The 16,262-nt window shown below is 36.2% G+C and overlaps 1 protein-coding gene across 4 annotated transcripts in view; it reads left to right on the top strand.

Annotated features, from left to right (window-relative positions):
* The window catches only part of LOC139148641 (uncharacterized), a 135,747-nt gene that overhangs the window by 105,223 nt on the left and 14,262 nt on the right, over positions 1-16,262 (top strand). For 2 of the 4 annotated variants that reach the window (XM_070720134.1, XM_070720135.1), the window contains exons 66-72: positions 219-449; positions 1,488-1,742; positions 2,769-2,996; positions 4,429-4,689; positions 6,651-6,878; positions 14,239-14,490; positions 14,816-15,049. In XM_070720134.1, coding sequence (XP_070576235.1) covers positions 219-449; positions 1,488-1,742; positions 2,769-2,996; positions 4,429-4,689; positions 6,651-6,878; positions 14,239-14,490; positions 14,816-15,049 — 1,689 coding nt within the window. The remainder of the gene's footprint in view (positions 1-218; positions 450-1,487; positions 1,743-2,768; positions 2,997-4,428; positions 4,690-6,650; positions 6,879-14,238; positions 14,491-14,815; positions 15,050-16,262) is intronic. The other 2 variants (XM_070720136.1, XM_070720137.1) reach the window with 2 other exon arrangements.

Here is a 16,262-nt window from a genome sequence, read left to right as displayed (position 1 = left end):
ATTTTTTGTTGCAAAACATTCTATTTGGGGATAAATAAATGGCCCGCATGTAATTAGAATACCATTTTCCCAATATATTTCAGTAAACACCTATGGAATTATCTAGGGTCTCTATTTAATAGCTAAATAGTCTGTCAGTCAATCTGTTCTTTGAATTCAATGATTTGTACACATGTACAAACAGAATGTAAAATTTCAAACTGCATTCATATTTACAGAATGTCCATTGCCTGAAAACCTACCAAATGCCGCAGTTGGTAAAACTGCCTCACAAAGTTCAAAGAAATCAGGCCGCAAAGCTGACAGAGCTGTTGATGGTAACATTGACAGCAATGTGCAACAAGGATCGTGTTCTCAAACTGAAGAGGAAGAAAATCCGTGGTGGACTGTTGACCTTGGAGAACCTATTAATGTCTACAAAGTTACAATAATCAGGCAGGATTGCTGTGGTAAGATCAAACATAGTGTCCAAAATCCAATTAATCCTACGGACTTCTTCCGATAAATGTCAGTACTAAGGCACATATTGGTATACATGCTCGTTTGTTATGAGAGGCATGACCGTTCAGCAGGTCACAGTCCAGCATTGGCTTTACAATTTAGCAACATTAAAATTTGCATATTATTTCCTGTCTGAAACAAATTTACTTTACCATAATAAAAAAGAGTTACACATTTCTACTGGTGACAAATGGTAAGTGCTTTGGTTGTAGCAATGGGTAACTAGTTGGTCTGAACTTGCAATGGTCTCTTTAACCCTTTTCCTGCCAGACAGTATTACTTCCCCATCAACCAAGTCAGTAAAAAGCGGTTTTGAGCCAAAACATGATGTATTTTCACCCACTGGGCTTGGTCTGTTATAGCATCTTTAGTCCAAAAAAATCAAGTTTATTGTATTTATCATTTCAACAGCTTTCAAATATACAGTATTATGTTAAAATACACCATATGGAATATGTTGTGTTTCATTAATGTTAACCATCTTGACCTGATGGTGAAATATGGACTTGGCAGGAAAAGGGTTAAGTCTGTCAGTCAGATTGTTCGTTGGCTGGTGAGTAGAAAATGTCATAGAAACAATTTGGAGCAAAATATCTTCTAATTGAAAACTAGTTAGAATAACATATTATTTACATCTGCCCTGCATACAACCATCATGTATGATTTATTTAGGACAACATACTTAAAAGAGTTTTGAAAGGAATGATTTCTTGCTAGCAGAGAATGTACTCGAGATTTAACACTTTTCCGTTACAGGATTCCCAAATAATAGAAATTAAAAAAAAAATCAATTTGCTTTACTTGAGTGAACTTCTTTCAATATCCCTTTGTGATATCAGATCGGAAATATTGCAGATAAATCAAGCAGTTGGGATCTGCAATGCACGTATGACTATGTTATGATTGTTGATGGAACAGAACAGGAATTTAGGCTACTGTATGCAGCTTAGAAAATGATTGTAAAATGTATGTCATAATTCTTGCAGCTGAGCAGCTCTTGAATGCCGAAGTACGAGTTGGAAACAGTGAAAACTTTGAAGAAAATGCAGTGTGCGGTCTCAGGCTTTCAGAAGATGCTGTTAATCAGGAGACAATTGAGGTTGTCTGTAGCTGCGGCAACCCGTTAATTGGACAGTATGTTAGCATTCAATTAGTTGGCGTCACTGAATCATTAACTCTATGTGAAGTTAGTGTTGGAGGCTTACCATTACCAACAGAACCACCTGAATTTACAACAGAAGGTAATTCCAAACTTTTTTGCACTGCCTGTATTATATATTCAAGCAATAAAGCACACCCAGTGATGGTATACCAGGAGATTTTGACCAGTTCACGACATATATGCATGATGCATGAGCGATAGCGAGTGCATATATGAAGTGAACTGGTCAAAATCGAGTGATATACCGTCGCTGGGTGTGATTTATTGCTATTATATCATAACAGTATATTGAAATTTTCGCATAGAACATTAAAAAAGATTTTGGCTCTTGCCGAGAGCTTGCGTGTGTGCCAGTCATGGTATATTGCCAATATACCACAGTTCTTTTCGCGTCTAGACCAATCAGATCGCTGCATTTTCGCCATCAATATACTGGTATGATATAATATCACATAACCTGATTTGTTTGAAATTTGGTGTATAGTTTGCTAGGGATGACGTAAGTCAGCTTGCTGAAATTGTAAAGAAATTTTTGAATATTTGTATCGGGGAAAATTTTTCCTGCTTTTTGTCACACTCTTCTCTTAAAAGGCCTGTTTAATTGCTTTGAAACTTGATATCGAATTTCCATGGATCGACTTCAGTAAGTTCGAATCATGCCGGAATTTGTATTTTTTACTTTTGAGGCAATTTTTCTTTCTTGAAATCTGAAAATTGATATGAAAATTGATATGAAGGTCCGTTTGGATGATGTATATGAGTTTTGTACAAATATGTATATTAGTTTTGTACAAATCATGACAATATCTATTACTTTATTTTTCAGGCAATTTTGGCTGTTTTTGGTCCAAAAATTCCAAAGTTCTTAGAATCTCCTTGTTTGATTATGTCAGTATACAGGTTTGTAGGGATGACCTGATTTGGAATTGTTGAAATTATGATAAAATTTGCATACAGAATGAATTGAGAATGATGATAACATTATATTCATAAAATGTGTGTTTTTGTAATTCTTTATTGCTTAATTGCTAACATTATTGTATGAAACCACACATCATTGAATCATTATGCTGTCTTTAAATCCTATTTTTTTGTCTTTAAACAGTATGCCCAGTACCTGAAGATCTACCAAATGTGGCTGTTGGAAAAATTGCTACACAGAGTTCAAAGAAGACTGCAAAGAAAGCTGTAGATGGAAACACAAACAGTAATCTGCGTGAAGGAAAATCCTGCTCACAGACTGCGGCAGAACTTCATCCATGGTGGAAGGTCGATCTTGGAGAATCAATGAATGTCTACAAAATTACCATAACAAACAGACAAGATTGCTGTTGTAGGTGTTCTTATTTAGACCATTCTGAATTATTCAAATTTCCAAGCTAAGTGTAGCTTTCCTTGATTTTATATCTATTAGGAAACGTTCAATTCATTGGTATCAAATACGAATTACTTCAGCACAATTGTTCTGCCACTCTGACAATAAATTCGCTAATGTTGTAAATTTGTGGATTTTGCAGACAAAATCCAAAATTTATGCTTTCAAGCATTGATTTCAAAGATAACAGTGAACCCCTGACTTCAATATCAACTTTGTAATTTCATTGAAATTTGAAGCGATTTCCTGGCATATCTCAAACACCCAATTAAAGTTCAAAACACCACTCTTAATCATATATTTTGGAAGGTGATAACTAAACTCATATGATTATTTTAAACAATGTTGCCCATATTGATAGGTTTTCAGGTATTTTAATACCACAGACAACCAAAGTGTGAAATAAAGTTGTGTAGTTGTGTAACTGGCACAGACATGTAAGCTTCAGTGTGACCCTACATCTCTACATATGGTCTGGTTTACTCAGAGAAAATGTAACTTACTATTTTAAACAAAATTTGATTGAAATGATAATGTTACAGGATAGTCAGGAAATAAAAATATAAATATAAACAAACTTTCCATATATATATATATATATATATATATATATATATATATATATATATATATATATATATATATATATATATATATATATTCATTCCACAAAAGATTGAATGGTCATCGTTCCAACATTAAAACAAATAGAGCGGACAGATCACCATATGTTGTTCCACATTTTCGACTACCAGGACATACTCTCCAAGATAATGCTCTCTCAGCCATACTTTTATGTCATGTCCCTAACGCGAATTTGTTCAAAGCGCTGAAAAGTCTCTTGATACATAGGGCCGACACAATGTATCCAAATGGACTGAATGATTACGAGCCGACTTCAATACACGACTAGTTTCTTATATTTTCATGTCTCCACCCCCTATAGTTATTTTTGGTTTCACCGTCTTGTTCATCTTGCGCATGCGTGCCTATTTTAGTCACTGGCTTGATAAAGATATGCAAGTCATATCGAAATGTTGCCAATCAGCCTAAAATTTTACTTTGGGATTGGAGGTGAGATCGAGTTGGAACAAAATACCAGTTCAGCAAGTCACTAGAGTTATATATATATATATATATATATATATATATATATATATATATATATATAATATATATATATATAATATATATATATATATATATATATATATATATATATATATATATATATACTGACTAGGACAGGTAATTATACAGTGCTAAGGATATTTGTAGCTATATAGCTATGTTACCTTATACGACAAAACGAGTACTTTTACAGATGCCGATTGCAATTACAATATTGTCTGAACTAATCAAACTTCTAAAATTGCATTTTCCTGTACAGCTGAAAGGTTGATCAGTGCTCAGGTGCGTGTTGGAAACAGTGAAAATATTGAAGAAAATGCAGTTTGTGGGCACAAAATCACTGAAAATCATGCACAACGTGAGACTATTGAAGTAATATGTTCCTGTGGAGGACCACTTATAGGACAATATGTCAGTATTCAACTTACCACCAGCATTCATGAGTCTCTAGCACTATGCGAAGTAAATGTTGGTGGGCTTCCTATGCCAACAGAAGCACCAGAAATCATCACCACTGAGGGTAAAGTTTGTTTTTCCATCTATTAATGATACCTGTGTGCAATTTAATTTTAGCAGCTTTAATAGCTGTTATAGTTAGTTGTATATAGTTCAGTCTGAAATTAGGAAGGATTTCAAAGTTTCAACAAATGAGTGATAATAGACGCAGACACAACATTTCATTGGAGTAAAATTGTTTGCAATGTTGAACACATTCAATCTTATGGAACATTCAAAGAGAAGGTATCTTGTCATGCAAAGTATCAACTGATTATTATCTTCATATTCTGTTCAGATTGTTTAGACTCTAAGGTCGATTCTAGAATGACTTGTCTGGGGTCTCGGCACGTTTGGTCTTTGTAAAGCTGCCGATGTTTATCAGCGATTTTGGGACTCTAGTATCGATATTAGTTGATTCTAGACTTTCAAATCACGGGTTAATATCCAAATATGTATCGGAGATTTTACCTCCTCACAGGTCTTGCCAAGCCCAACTTCCCCAATCCGAATATAAGTCCGATACTTGCCAGACAATACTATATATATATGCTACAAATCGTGGGAAGTATATGATGTGTATCAAGGATTTCACTACCTTACAGATCTGGCCCCGCAGTGTGGCCAAGCCCCCCTTCCGTAGTGCAACTGTAACTTAAATTATTTGATACTGGACTAATCAAAAACGTTGGGTAAATATCCTATATCGGAGATTTCACCACCTCACATATCTAACAAACAATTCTAATTTCGATACTCAGTGTTGCCTAATAGCTGTAAATATCCGATATCATATAAAAGTGCAATGTTGCGGTGCCCTTGTGATTTCTGTACTATTCAGTTGCGTCCCGCCCTGTGTTTCACAAAAAAAAACACAAACTGCAATTATGCACATGATATGTCATACATTAAAAGTGGTAGATCATCCACTTAATTGCCTTCATTGTCTTTCTATTTGCTATTCAAATGCTTTATACTTCGCGTTTTATCGATCGCCATGCATGTGTCACTTGCACTCCCTCACGTACACAAGGTAAACTACTCGCTCGCCCGAAAAGAGACGAGCACTTTACCTCGCACGGTCAATAGGCTGAACAATGACGCCTATTATGAACACAAATAGATCGCAAACCAAACTTACAGGGAGCATATTGAAATGGGTAGGCTTTCGCCTTGATGCATTACCGATCGATCCATTCAGTTTTTATTTGCGAATTTCACTTTTTACAAATCTCTTGAAAGAATTAATGTTGTATACTTGAATACTTTTGTCAGGTATTTAGCTTAGCAAAACTTTCACGTAAACTTCTGTACATATAGCAAAAGTATAGGAAAAGGAATATAGGGAAAGTTACTGGCCCGTGTCTTTAGGAACAGCAGGACATCTTTCAAGAGTTACTAGTCCAGCATGAAAACTGCTGGTCTCGGGCCATTGGGTTGCAGTGAATTTCGCACGCTGGAGCTCAGTGTCTTGTCACTGTTTTTTTAAAAGTAATACTTGGTGTATTTCTTTATGCAGTATATAATTTTGCTATTATCTATCTTCTGTATGTCGATCCAGTGCTATGGTCATTTTTTGTTGAATTTGTGAGATTCATAAACTTCTGATCGTGCAGATCAACATTTTCTGACTACCAGAGATTGGTAAAGTACCAAAAAGTTATCAAGCACTGTACAATTTTGATCAAATAAAACCACTTTCTTGAGATTGCATGCATTCTAGGTCTGTACCCAATTCCTGATAGCTTTATAATACTGGTTTCCAAGTTTGCAAGTTCTTTCATCATAGACGTTAAACCTTGTTTCATGAGCATCAAAGTTTCTATACAGATTGAATAAATTTTTGCACTGAAACTGACACCTGTGTAGTTAGGCATAGTAGATATTAACTGGAAATATCGAATCTTGGTTTATGGATATCACTGCTATGGCAGGGAATGTTCCTTGATGCTTAAAATAAGAACCAAACTTTTTCTCTTTAAACAGCTTGCCCAGTACCTGAAGATCTACCAAATGTGGCTGTTGGAAAAATTGCTACACAGAGCTCAAAGAAGACTGCAAAGAAAGCTGTAGATGGAAACACAAACAGTAATCTGCGTGAAGGAAAATCCTGCTCACAGACTGCGGCAGAACTTCATCCATGGTGGAAGGTCGATCTTGGAGAATCAATGAATGTCTACAAAGTTACCATAACAAACAGACAAGATTGCTGTTGTAAGTGATTCCTTTCTTTAGTTTGTTGTTTTGACAGCTCGATGTAGCTACCATAGCCTATACAATCAAGACTCAGTGTATTGTATTTGTGACAAAACAAAACTTCACTTTAAGACTTTTGGAGTATTCAACCTATTTGTTCTTTACAGCTTTCCTAGACATGATTAGATTTTCTCTCATTTACACACTTTCTCTGCAGTATTTTTGATGAAAAAAGTTATTCATGTAAGTGTCATTGGAAGTTTAACCTATGTTTGTTACGAAACAATTATAAATCACAACTTCCACTATTTCATTATCATTTAACTTATCAGCTTGTTTGGGGAAATGCATTTTCGTTATTTTGAATACTGTATTATTTAACAATGGACAACAGAAAGTATGTGAATATTTTACACACTAATATGAATAGAAGAGAAAAATGGAACAAATTGCGACCGAATGTGTGTGAATATGAGTACGAAGTTTTTCTTCAGTTGTTGAAACATATGATTCTTATGCTAGGGCTAAATTTCCTGGGAAGTTTCAGAATTTTAATGAACTTCCTAGAACAGATGATGACAATTATGTTGTAGTTGATCTTTATTAATGTTGAGTAATGTTGAAAAATAACACGTACAGTAGAATAAAGCAGCAGTAAAATGTAAAATATCCTTCAAGAACAGTATGAGACATTATTTCACACTATAAAAGATACAATTTTGGCTTACTTTGGATTCAATGTAATGTATGTATTACAATTCAAAATGATGGTTACCTATTGTACGTGACATTTATGCCCTTTAAAAACTCGTGGTACCACTGTTACCAATGGTAACATTACTTACTATGAGAATTCATTTGTCAGGAGTTGAATGACATAATATAAGCCTCAATGATACCTAAAAGAAATCTTAATTTTTCAAATAAAATTTAGTAACAATATACCTCTTGTTAGCTTCTATGCCATTTTTGGTCAAAAATTTTGTTCCTCAAAAAGTACTTTCTGATAAATTTGATATTTTCTATACAAATACCTATGGATTAATTTAATGTGATATGTTGAAATTATGATGAAATCGGCAATTTTGTTATTTTAGGGCAATTTTTTCCATCTTTGGTCAAAATATTTGTTTCACAAAAACTGCTTGTTTTATGGTTTTGATATTTGGTAGACATGTTCTTAGAAATGATCTAAGTGTAATATATTCAAATTATGTTGAAATCTTAATTTTTTTTATTTTCAGGCAATTTTTAGCTCATTTTTGGTTAGGCTATCCTGTAATGAGCTATCAAATGTTTCTACCTTCTTCATCAACATGTGTCACAAATAGTTATTCTCTACACAACACAGGAAAGCTCTATCAATACAACTTTTAGGTTACTTGTTGAACAGGGATGCGTAACCTTTGGAAACATAGAACGCGATGCACTAGAACATGATGTTACGTGCAGAGAAAACGAACAAAAGGGTGAACTCAGCAGTTAACGTTTAAACAAAATTTATTACGAAAATAAACTAATTGCTAAGTCAGGGATAGAGTACAAGCTTTAAAAGTGTACAGACTACTTATCTCAGCTGGGACGGCAAAGCTCCAGTCTCAGAGTTGTAACAGTCAGTTGGATGAATGAACAGTCCTTGCAGGCTTGAAGCTGCACAAAGTCCACAGTATAAATCCAGCGTTGACAGTGAAGGTCTTGAAAAGTCTTGAGAATGACTACTGCTGGAGTTTAGTAACACACAAGAGACACGATCCCAAAAGTCTGACTGGAAGCTGTGCACGTCCCTTTTATAAAGGCATATAAGAACAATCTAGAACTTTTATTGACATGCTAATTACTGTTCTAAAATTATCTCCCTTACACAACTACTCAACTTTCCAGAACATTCCAAACATGACTAATTGAATTCAAGGTTGTGAGGTCATCAAGGGCAGTGACCTTGAGAATGTTCTAGACTAATTGAACTCAGGTCATGATGAGTGTGGGGTAAATGACCTACATGACACACCCCCTCTTCAAAAAAAGAAAATTTTTCAAAGAAAAATCTTTCTTTTACAAATGTAATCTTGAAAAGGATTTAAGTACTCAAATTTTGTTTTACTCTAAAGTAAATTTCTTGAAAGTGAACAACAATAAAATTTCTTGAAAGTGAACAACAATAAACTCTAAATACGAGAGAGACAGTCTGCAATTAAATTGTCTCTGCCTTTGATATGTCTAATGTCAAGATTAAACTCCTGTAACATTAAACTCCATCTAAGCAATCTCTGATTTTTGCCTTTAAATTTCTGTAGAAATACAAGAGGGTTGTGATCAATATAAACCACTATGGCTGATTTGAAGAAGTAACATAAACTTCAAAATGCTGTAAAGCTAATATCAAAGATAAACACTCTTTTTCAATTGTAGAGTAGTTTCTCTGGGATTTGTTAAATTTGCGTGAAAAATAGCAAACAGGATGATCTGTCCCATGACTATCCTCTTGCAATTGGATATTGGAAAACTCGAAATGGCACTGAATTTGGCATAAAGTATGGATTGCAAAGTCCAGTTATTTTTATTGAGTTCGATAAAGTCATTGTTCGGCAAATACATGGCTTCCTCTTGGAGATATTCCGCTTTCGCAGGATTCAGTCTGTCTGGATGTTGTTCCACTGGATTACTGTCGCAGACATCTTCGTTGTGATAGATGATGTTTGTCCTTGTTGGAACATCTTGAAACAAATGTTCATGGATTGGTTCTTTCAGCTGTTGTTGTTGTTCTGGCTGGAGGTGTGCCAACTTTGTAGACTCCAGCTTCTCCAGGATTTCTGAGTTCTGAAGCTTGACCGAGCCCAGCTTTGAGTTTAGAGTATTTTCACTCAAGTCAGTTTCAGTATCACTATCTTCATAATGGCTTGAACTGACTGCACTGACAGGCTGAGTTATAGTAGGATTATCCCTATCCAAATATGGCTTAAGCATATTTATGTGACATAGCTGTTTTTGTTTCGCCTGTCAGGTGTTATTATGATGTAATTTAAATCACTCAATTTCTTATCAATTAGGTATGGCCCAAAGTAACGAGCATGGAGTGGTTTGCCAGGAACCGGAAGTAGAACAAGAACTTTTTGACCTGGTTCAAACTTCCGTTTTGAGGTGTTTTTATCATATTTGGTTTTCATTGACTGCTGAGATGACTCAAGATTTTCTCTGGCTAATTCACATGCTTTAGAGAGTTTTGTACGAAAATCTGACACATATTGCAAAATATTCAGACAATCATCATCGTCTGATAGGAATTTCTCTTTAACGAGCTTAAGTGGGCCACGGACTGTATGTCCAAATACAAGCTCAAATGGGCTAAAACCAAGAGACTCTTGAATTGACTCTCTAACAGCAAAGAGCAGAAAATGAATTCCTTCATCCCACTGCTTCTCTGTGTCAAAACAGTAGGTCCTAACCATGTTTTTCAAAGTTTGATGAAATCGCTCAAGAGCACCCTGACTTTCTGGATGATAGGCGGATGACCTATACTGTTTAATGCCTAGCTGATCCATTACTTGTTGAAAATACCAGACATAAAGTTGGAGCCTTGATCGGACTGGACACATTTAGGAGGCCGAATAAAGTGAAAAATTTGACTAAAGCTCTCACTATAGTCTTTGTCTTTATGTTTCTCAGTGGTATGGCTTCTGGGAACCGAGTTGATGTACACATAATTGTCAACATGTACTCATTTCCTGATCTTGTTTTTGGTAGGGGCCCAACACAGTCTATTAGTATCCTACTAAATGGTTCTTGAAATGCAGGAATTGGCTGTAAAGGGGCCTTTGGAATGGTCTGATTCGGCTTTCCTACCATTTGACATGTGTGACAAGTTTTACAGAAATGTGCTACATCCTGCCTGAGATTAGGCCAATAAAAGTGACTGAGAATTTTATGATAAGTTTTCCTGACTCCTAAGTGACCAGCCCAGGCGTTTCATGGGCCAGGCGCAATATTTCAGCACGATAGGGCTTTGGAACCACAATTTGATGTTTTTATAGCCCAATCGTCATCAACCAAGACATCTGGAGGTCTCCATTTACGCATGAGAATACCAGATTTTGTATAATAGGAAACAGAGCTATCTGAAGTTTTATCTTCTTCATCTACCTGTCAAACAAAGACAAAATATCTGGGTCTTTGTGTTGTTCTGCAATGAGATTTGATCTAGAAAATGTCTGACTTTTGTCAGCAGAAGTTTACTGGAAGTTTCAAATCCACGAGGGATAACGGAATGATCCGTGTCAAACACCTGACTGAGAAAGGTGTCATTTAAGTCAACATCTGTGACATTATTTTTGAGAGTATTTTGATTCTCGGAAGTTTTCTTGACATGGCTCGAGTAATGGCACATGAAGGAAATAAATCGGGTATCTCTTGTTCGATTGGCTCTGGATCCTGATCTAAACTAGGATTATCAGTCACAAGTGGATTAGTAATGACCTTGTCCCCAGCAAGGTCGTTTCCAAGAAGAAGGTGAATCCCTTCAAAAGGCAAAAAAGGCCTAATACCTAAAGTCACAGGTCCAGAAACAAAGTCCGAAGACAAATAGACATTATGGAGAGGAACAGGAATGTAGTCATTGCAATCTACCCCCTTAATAAGAACTTTAGAACCTGAAAATGACTTTTCAGAAAACGGCAGGGTATCTGCCAACAAAAGAGACTGGGACGCCCCAGTATCTCTTAAAATTTTGACAGGGGTAGCGGAAGAGAAATCACTAGAAAGTGATATAAAACCATCATGAATAAATGGTTCGAAAATACCCATAATGCTATCTTGAGAAGAATTGACCTTGACCTCATTAATTGGGGATAAGAGGGGTTTAACCTCAGAAAATGTGTTGCACACATTATTAGACTCTAATTGAGTTGATGAAGAAATAAAGCCGGTTGGCTTAGATCCACTTTGACCACTTTGACCTTCACGTTTTCTTTTCAATTTGAAACACTCTGACATTAAATGGCCGTCTTTCTTACAATAATTACAAGAAAGTGTACCAAACTGTTTTTCAGAAGGAGATTGAGACTTGGGATCTGATGATGTGGGAGTGTTACTTGAACTCTGTGAACTGTTGTCATTTGATTTCCTACTCTCCTTTGAGAAATTCTTGGATGAAAAGGAGGAGTTAAATTTACCTGCATTGTTTCTGTATGAAAAGGACTGGGATGGTTTGCTGAGAAATGAAGATTTGTGGGTCAATGAATAATCATCGGCCAAACGTGCAGCAACCTCCAATGTATCTGCCTTTTGTTCATTGATAAATGTTTTGATGTCACTCCGGATGCACCTTTTAAATTCCTCAATCAAAACAAGTTGTCGTAATTTGTCATAATTCTGACTGACCTTTTCAGAAGAGCACCAACGATCAAACAGTTGTTCTTTTGTTCGAGCAAATTCAACATAAGTTTGATCCTTCACCTTCTCACAATCCCTAAATTTCTGACGGTAAGCTTCAGGCACCAACTCATAACCCTTGAGAATTAATTCCTTCACAGAATCATAATTTGAAGCCTGCTCTACTGACAACTGAATGTAAATTTCTCTGGCTTTACCCACCAAAGCACTCTGCAAAAGCATAGACCAGGACTCCTTAGGCCAATCCAGACTCTGAGCAATTTTCTCAAAATGAAGGAAATATTTATCAACATCCTTTTCTTGGAAAGGGGAACTAACCTGAAATGCTTAGTGATGTCAAAACTGTCTGAAGGGAAGAATTTTCCTGACTTCTAAGCTCTAAACGTCTCATTTCTAACTGCAGTCGTTGTTCTGCTAATTCTCTTTCCTTTTCTTTTTCCTCTCTTTCTTTCTCCCTTTGTCTTTCTTCCATTTGCAATTCTTTTTCTTTCATTTCCAATTCCCTCTCTTTCTGTCTTTCTTCCATTTCTAATCTTTCCTGCCTTTCTTTTTCTTTCTGTCTTTCTTCCATTTGCAATTCTTTTTCTTTCATTTGTAATTGCATTTGTATTTTTTCTTTTTCTAATGCCAATTTTTTAAGCTCCAAATCTGCCTGAATTTCTAATTCTAATTTTTTGAGTTCGAAGGAAGACTCAGGCTCATAATCTTTTAAGGCAGACTCTTCAAAATGGCCAGAATTAACTAAATGTTTTGCAATCTTGAATTGAATTTCTCGCTTGCGCATAGATCTTTTGACATCTACTTTAAGGAAATTTGCCAGTGCTATGAGGTTGTCTTTTCTGAGGGAATTAAATGTGTCCTGATCAAGGTCATCCATAAATTCGTCTGGCTTAAATTCCGCCATGATTAAATTTCGCTGAGTTCACAGTATATAGTAGTTTTGAAAAGGCTGTCAAAATGTTGGCAAACGGCTCAAAATATTCGTCTCCCGGACGAGCCCCCAATTTTGTTACGTGCAGAGAAAACGAACAAAAGGGTGAACTCAGCAGTTAACGTTTAAACAAAATTTATTACGAAAATAAAACTAATTGCTAAGTCAGGGATAGAGTACAAGCTTTAAAAGTGTACAGACTACTTATCTCAGCTGGGACGGCAAAGCTCCAGTCTCAGAGTTGTAACAGTCAGTTGGATGAATGAACAGTCCTTGCAGGCTTGAAGCTGCACAAAGTCCACAGTATAAATCCAGCGTTGACAGTGAAGGTCTTGAAAAGTCTTGAGAATGACTACTGCTGGAGTTTAGTAACACACAAGAGACACGATCCCAAAAGTCTGACTGGAAGCTGTGCACGTCCCTTTTATAAAGGCATATAAGAACAATCTAGAACTTTTATTGACATGCTAATTACTGTTCTAAAATTATCTCCCTTACACAACTACTCAACTTTCCAGAACATTCCAAACATGACTAATTGAATTCAAGGTTGTGAGGTCATCAAGGGCAGTGACCTTGAGAATGTTCTAGACTAATTGAACTCAGGTCATGATGAGTGTGGGGTAAATGACCTACATGACAATGAATTATGACGACTGGTAGCATGAATACTGAGTACTCACTTTCAAACACTATTACTTGATCTTTCACTCAACACTTGTTTTTAATGTTTGCTCAAATTAATCATTTATAAATAATTATATTTCCGGTCTATGGTAAAAATAGTATTTTCAAAATCAAGTGTATTGCCGCTGTTCTTATACAAAACAAAACACCAAGGATGGACACAAAACGGACACCCGAAAGAAAACTACTCTGTACGTCAATCAAATTCAAATGGCAACTGTCTTTACATTGCCGTGTACGGCTTGCACTCAAGCCTTAATAACATTCATTGAAATATAAGAAAATGACCAAAAAGATATTCCACACAGTTGCAGTTGAGATAGTGTCAAGAGGAAACTATAACGGTGACCAGAAACTTTAAATTTCCCTCCACAGCTGAAAGACTTCTGAATGCACAAGTACGTGTTGGTGACAGTGAAAACTTTGAAGAGAATGCTGTGTGTGGAAACAAAGTCACACAACATCACGTGAATCGCGAGACAATCGAGATTATATGTGCATGTGGAGAGCCACTGATAGGACAGTTTGTCAGTGTTCAGCTCGTTGACGGTACTTTTGAGGCACTTACACTGTGTGAAGTCGATGTTGGAGGACTTCCCATTGAAACTAGCAAAACTACAGAAAAAGGTAAACGTTTCCATAAATTAATTTTGAATAAGCCTCGCAACTTTGACATAATAACCACACAAACTTAATGTATTTATCTCAAAGAGCTTACAAGTTGTACCATATTTAAAGGATTTCAAATTCTTGCAAAGTTTGATAATTGCAGGATTCTTTTTTTGATCTTTAATCTGGCCACTGTATCTCATACTTTGTCTATCAACCACTGTGTTTTTGGCTTTCAATATGTAAATATATGGCTATGTCTGAGGCTAAGACTCAAATCAGTATGTTAGCTGCTTTTGCTAAGTTCATAAAAAATATGTTCCAACTTTCTTTTTTGTGACAGTTTGTAATGTACCTGAGGGCCTTTCAAATATTGCTGTCGGTAAAGAAGCTACTCAAAGCTCCACACAAGGAAAGTTCGTAGCATCTAACTCTGTTGATGGTGATAAAAACAGTAACTTCAAAAAGAATTCATGCAGCAAGACCAATACTGAATCAAGTCCATGGTGGAAGGTTGATCTTGGTTCTAGCCAGGATGTTTACCAGATCACCATTACCAACAGACAAGATTGCTGTGGTAAGACTTAATCATCTATACAAATAAGTGGAGTTTTGCTAATCAGGCAATTAAATCATTTATATCACAAACGTTCTCAGTATGAACAATCTACTGCAAATGAATCAAGGTACAAGAATTACTTCTTTTGTGTAATTAGTCCCCATGGACACCGTCTGGGTGACTTGTAGGTTTGGTTATGTCCATGCATGCGTATATGCGTGCTTTCGTGCGTCCGTTCACGCAGATATCTGAGAGATGCCTGGAGTGATTTCATTCAAACTTGGCACAAGGATTACTCCTTATGTCATACATATGCATATTCATTTTTTTGAGATCAGATCAAATACAGTTCGTTGCCACTCTTAATTTGGAGGTTCGTTATCGCAATCGCAGATTGTATGACCTCGAGAACTTTGATACGCGCATGCCTATTCAATCCCGATTACACAGATTACAGCGCAGCGGGAATCAGCTGTTGAACTGTAATCACTCGGAAATGGACTTTGACCGGCCACAGTGCAGGCGGGCAAGTGGTAATAATGCCGGGACCGATCATTTAGCGAAGATAAATAGGTTGTTTACACACAATTTCAAGCTGATTTAGACCTCAAGTTTCGCTTTGCCGTACATTTTCCTCCGTGTTCATAACTGAGCTCCCATTCGTTGGTAAATTCCCGGGGACAATTCATTGGTATTATCACTGTATGTATTATAATGATGAAGTTTCAGAATGCGAATTAAGTTGAAGGCAACGTGCAAGTAACTGATTTCACTCCATGCCCAATGGAATGTGTGACATACATGTGTTTGATTAATGGCAGTGTATCTGTATTAAAACATATATCTCGAGCATGCTGAAGCCTCAACATGTTTACGATGTGGTTTAACTTTATAAGGGACAGTGGTAAGTACGAAGTCGATGTCAACCCCTACCCACGTACTACCCTAGTGTGGGGTATTTGGAAATAATCTTATGAAGTTTGTCAAATGCCTCAACCCCGGGAAAGACAACTTGGAAACACTCAGTCAATAAACATATAGGTTATCAAGAATCTGCACTTCCAAAGTCTTTGAACCATCCACAGTTCGCCGATCATCAATTTCGCTGGCTTGACCAGGCTAAACGAATACAATTTGGAAGGGTAACCGATTTTCAAAAATGTCCCCCAACGTCCCCCGTCAACGTAGCTCAATGAAACTGCCATCCTTTGTTCATCTATATTTATTGACT

Source organism: Ptychodera flava, chromosome 13 (genome assembly GCF_041260155.1).
Source record: "Ptychodera flava strain L36383 chromosome 13, AS_Pfla_20210202, whole genome shotgun sequence".
Taxonomy (NCBI): Eukaryota; Metazoa; Hemichordata; class Enteropneusta; family Ptychoderidae; genus Ptychodera; species Ptychodera flava.
This window is presented reverse-complemented; position numbering and strand designations above follow the sequence as displayed.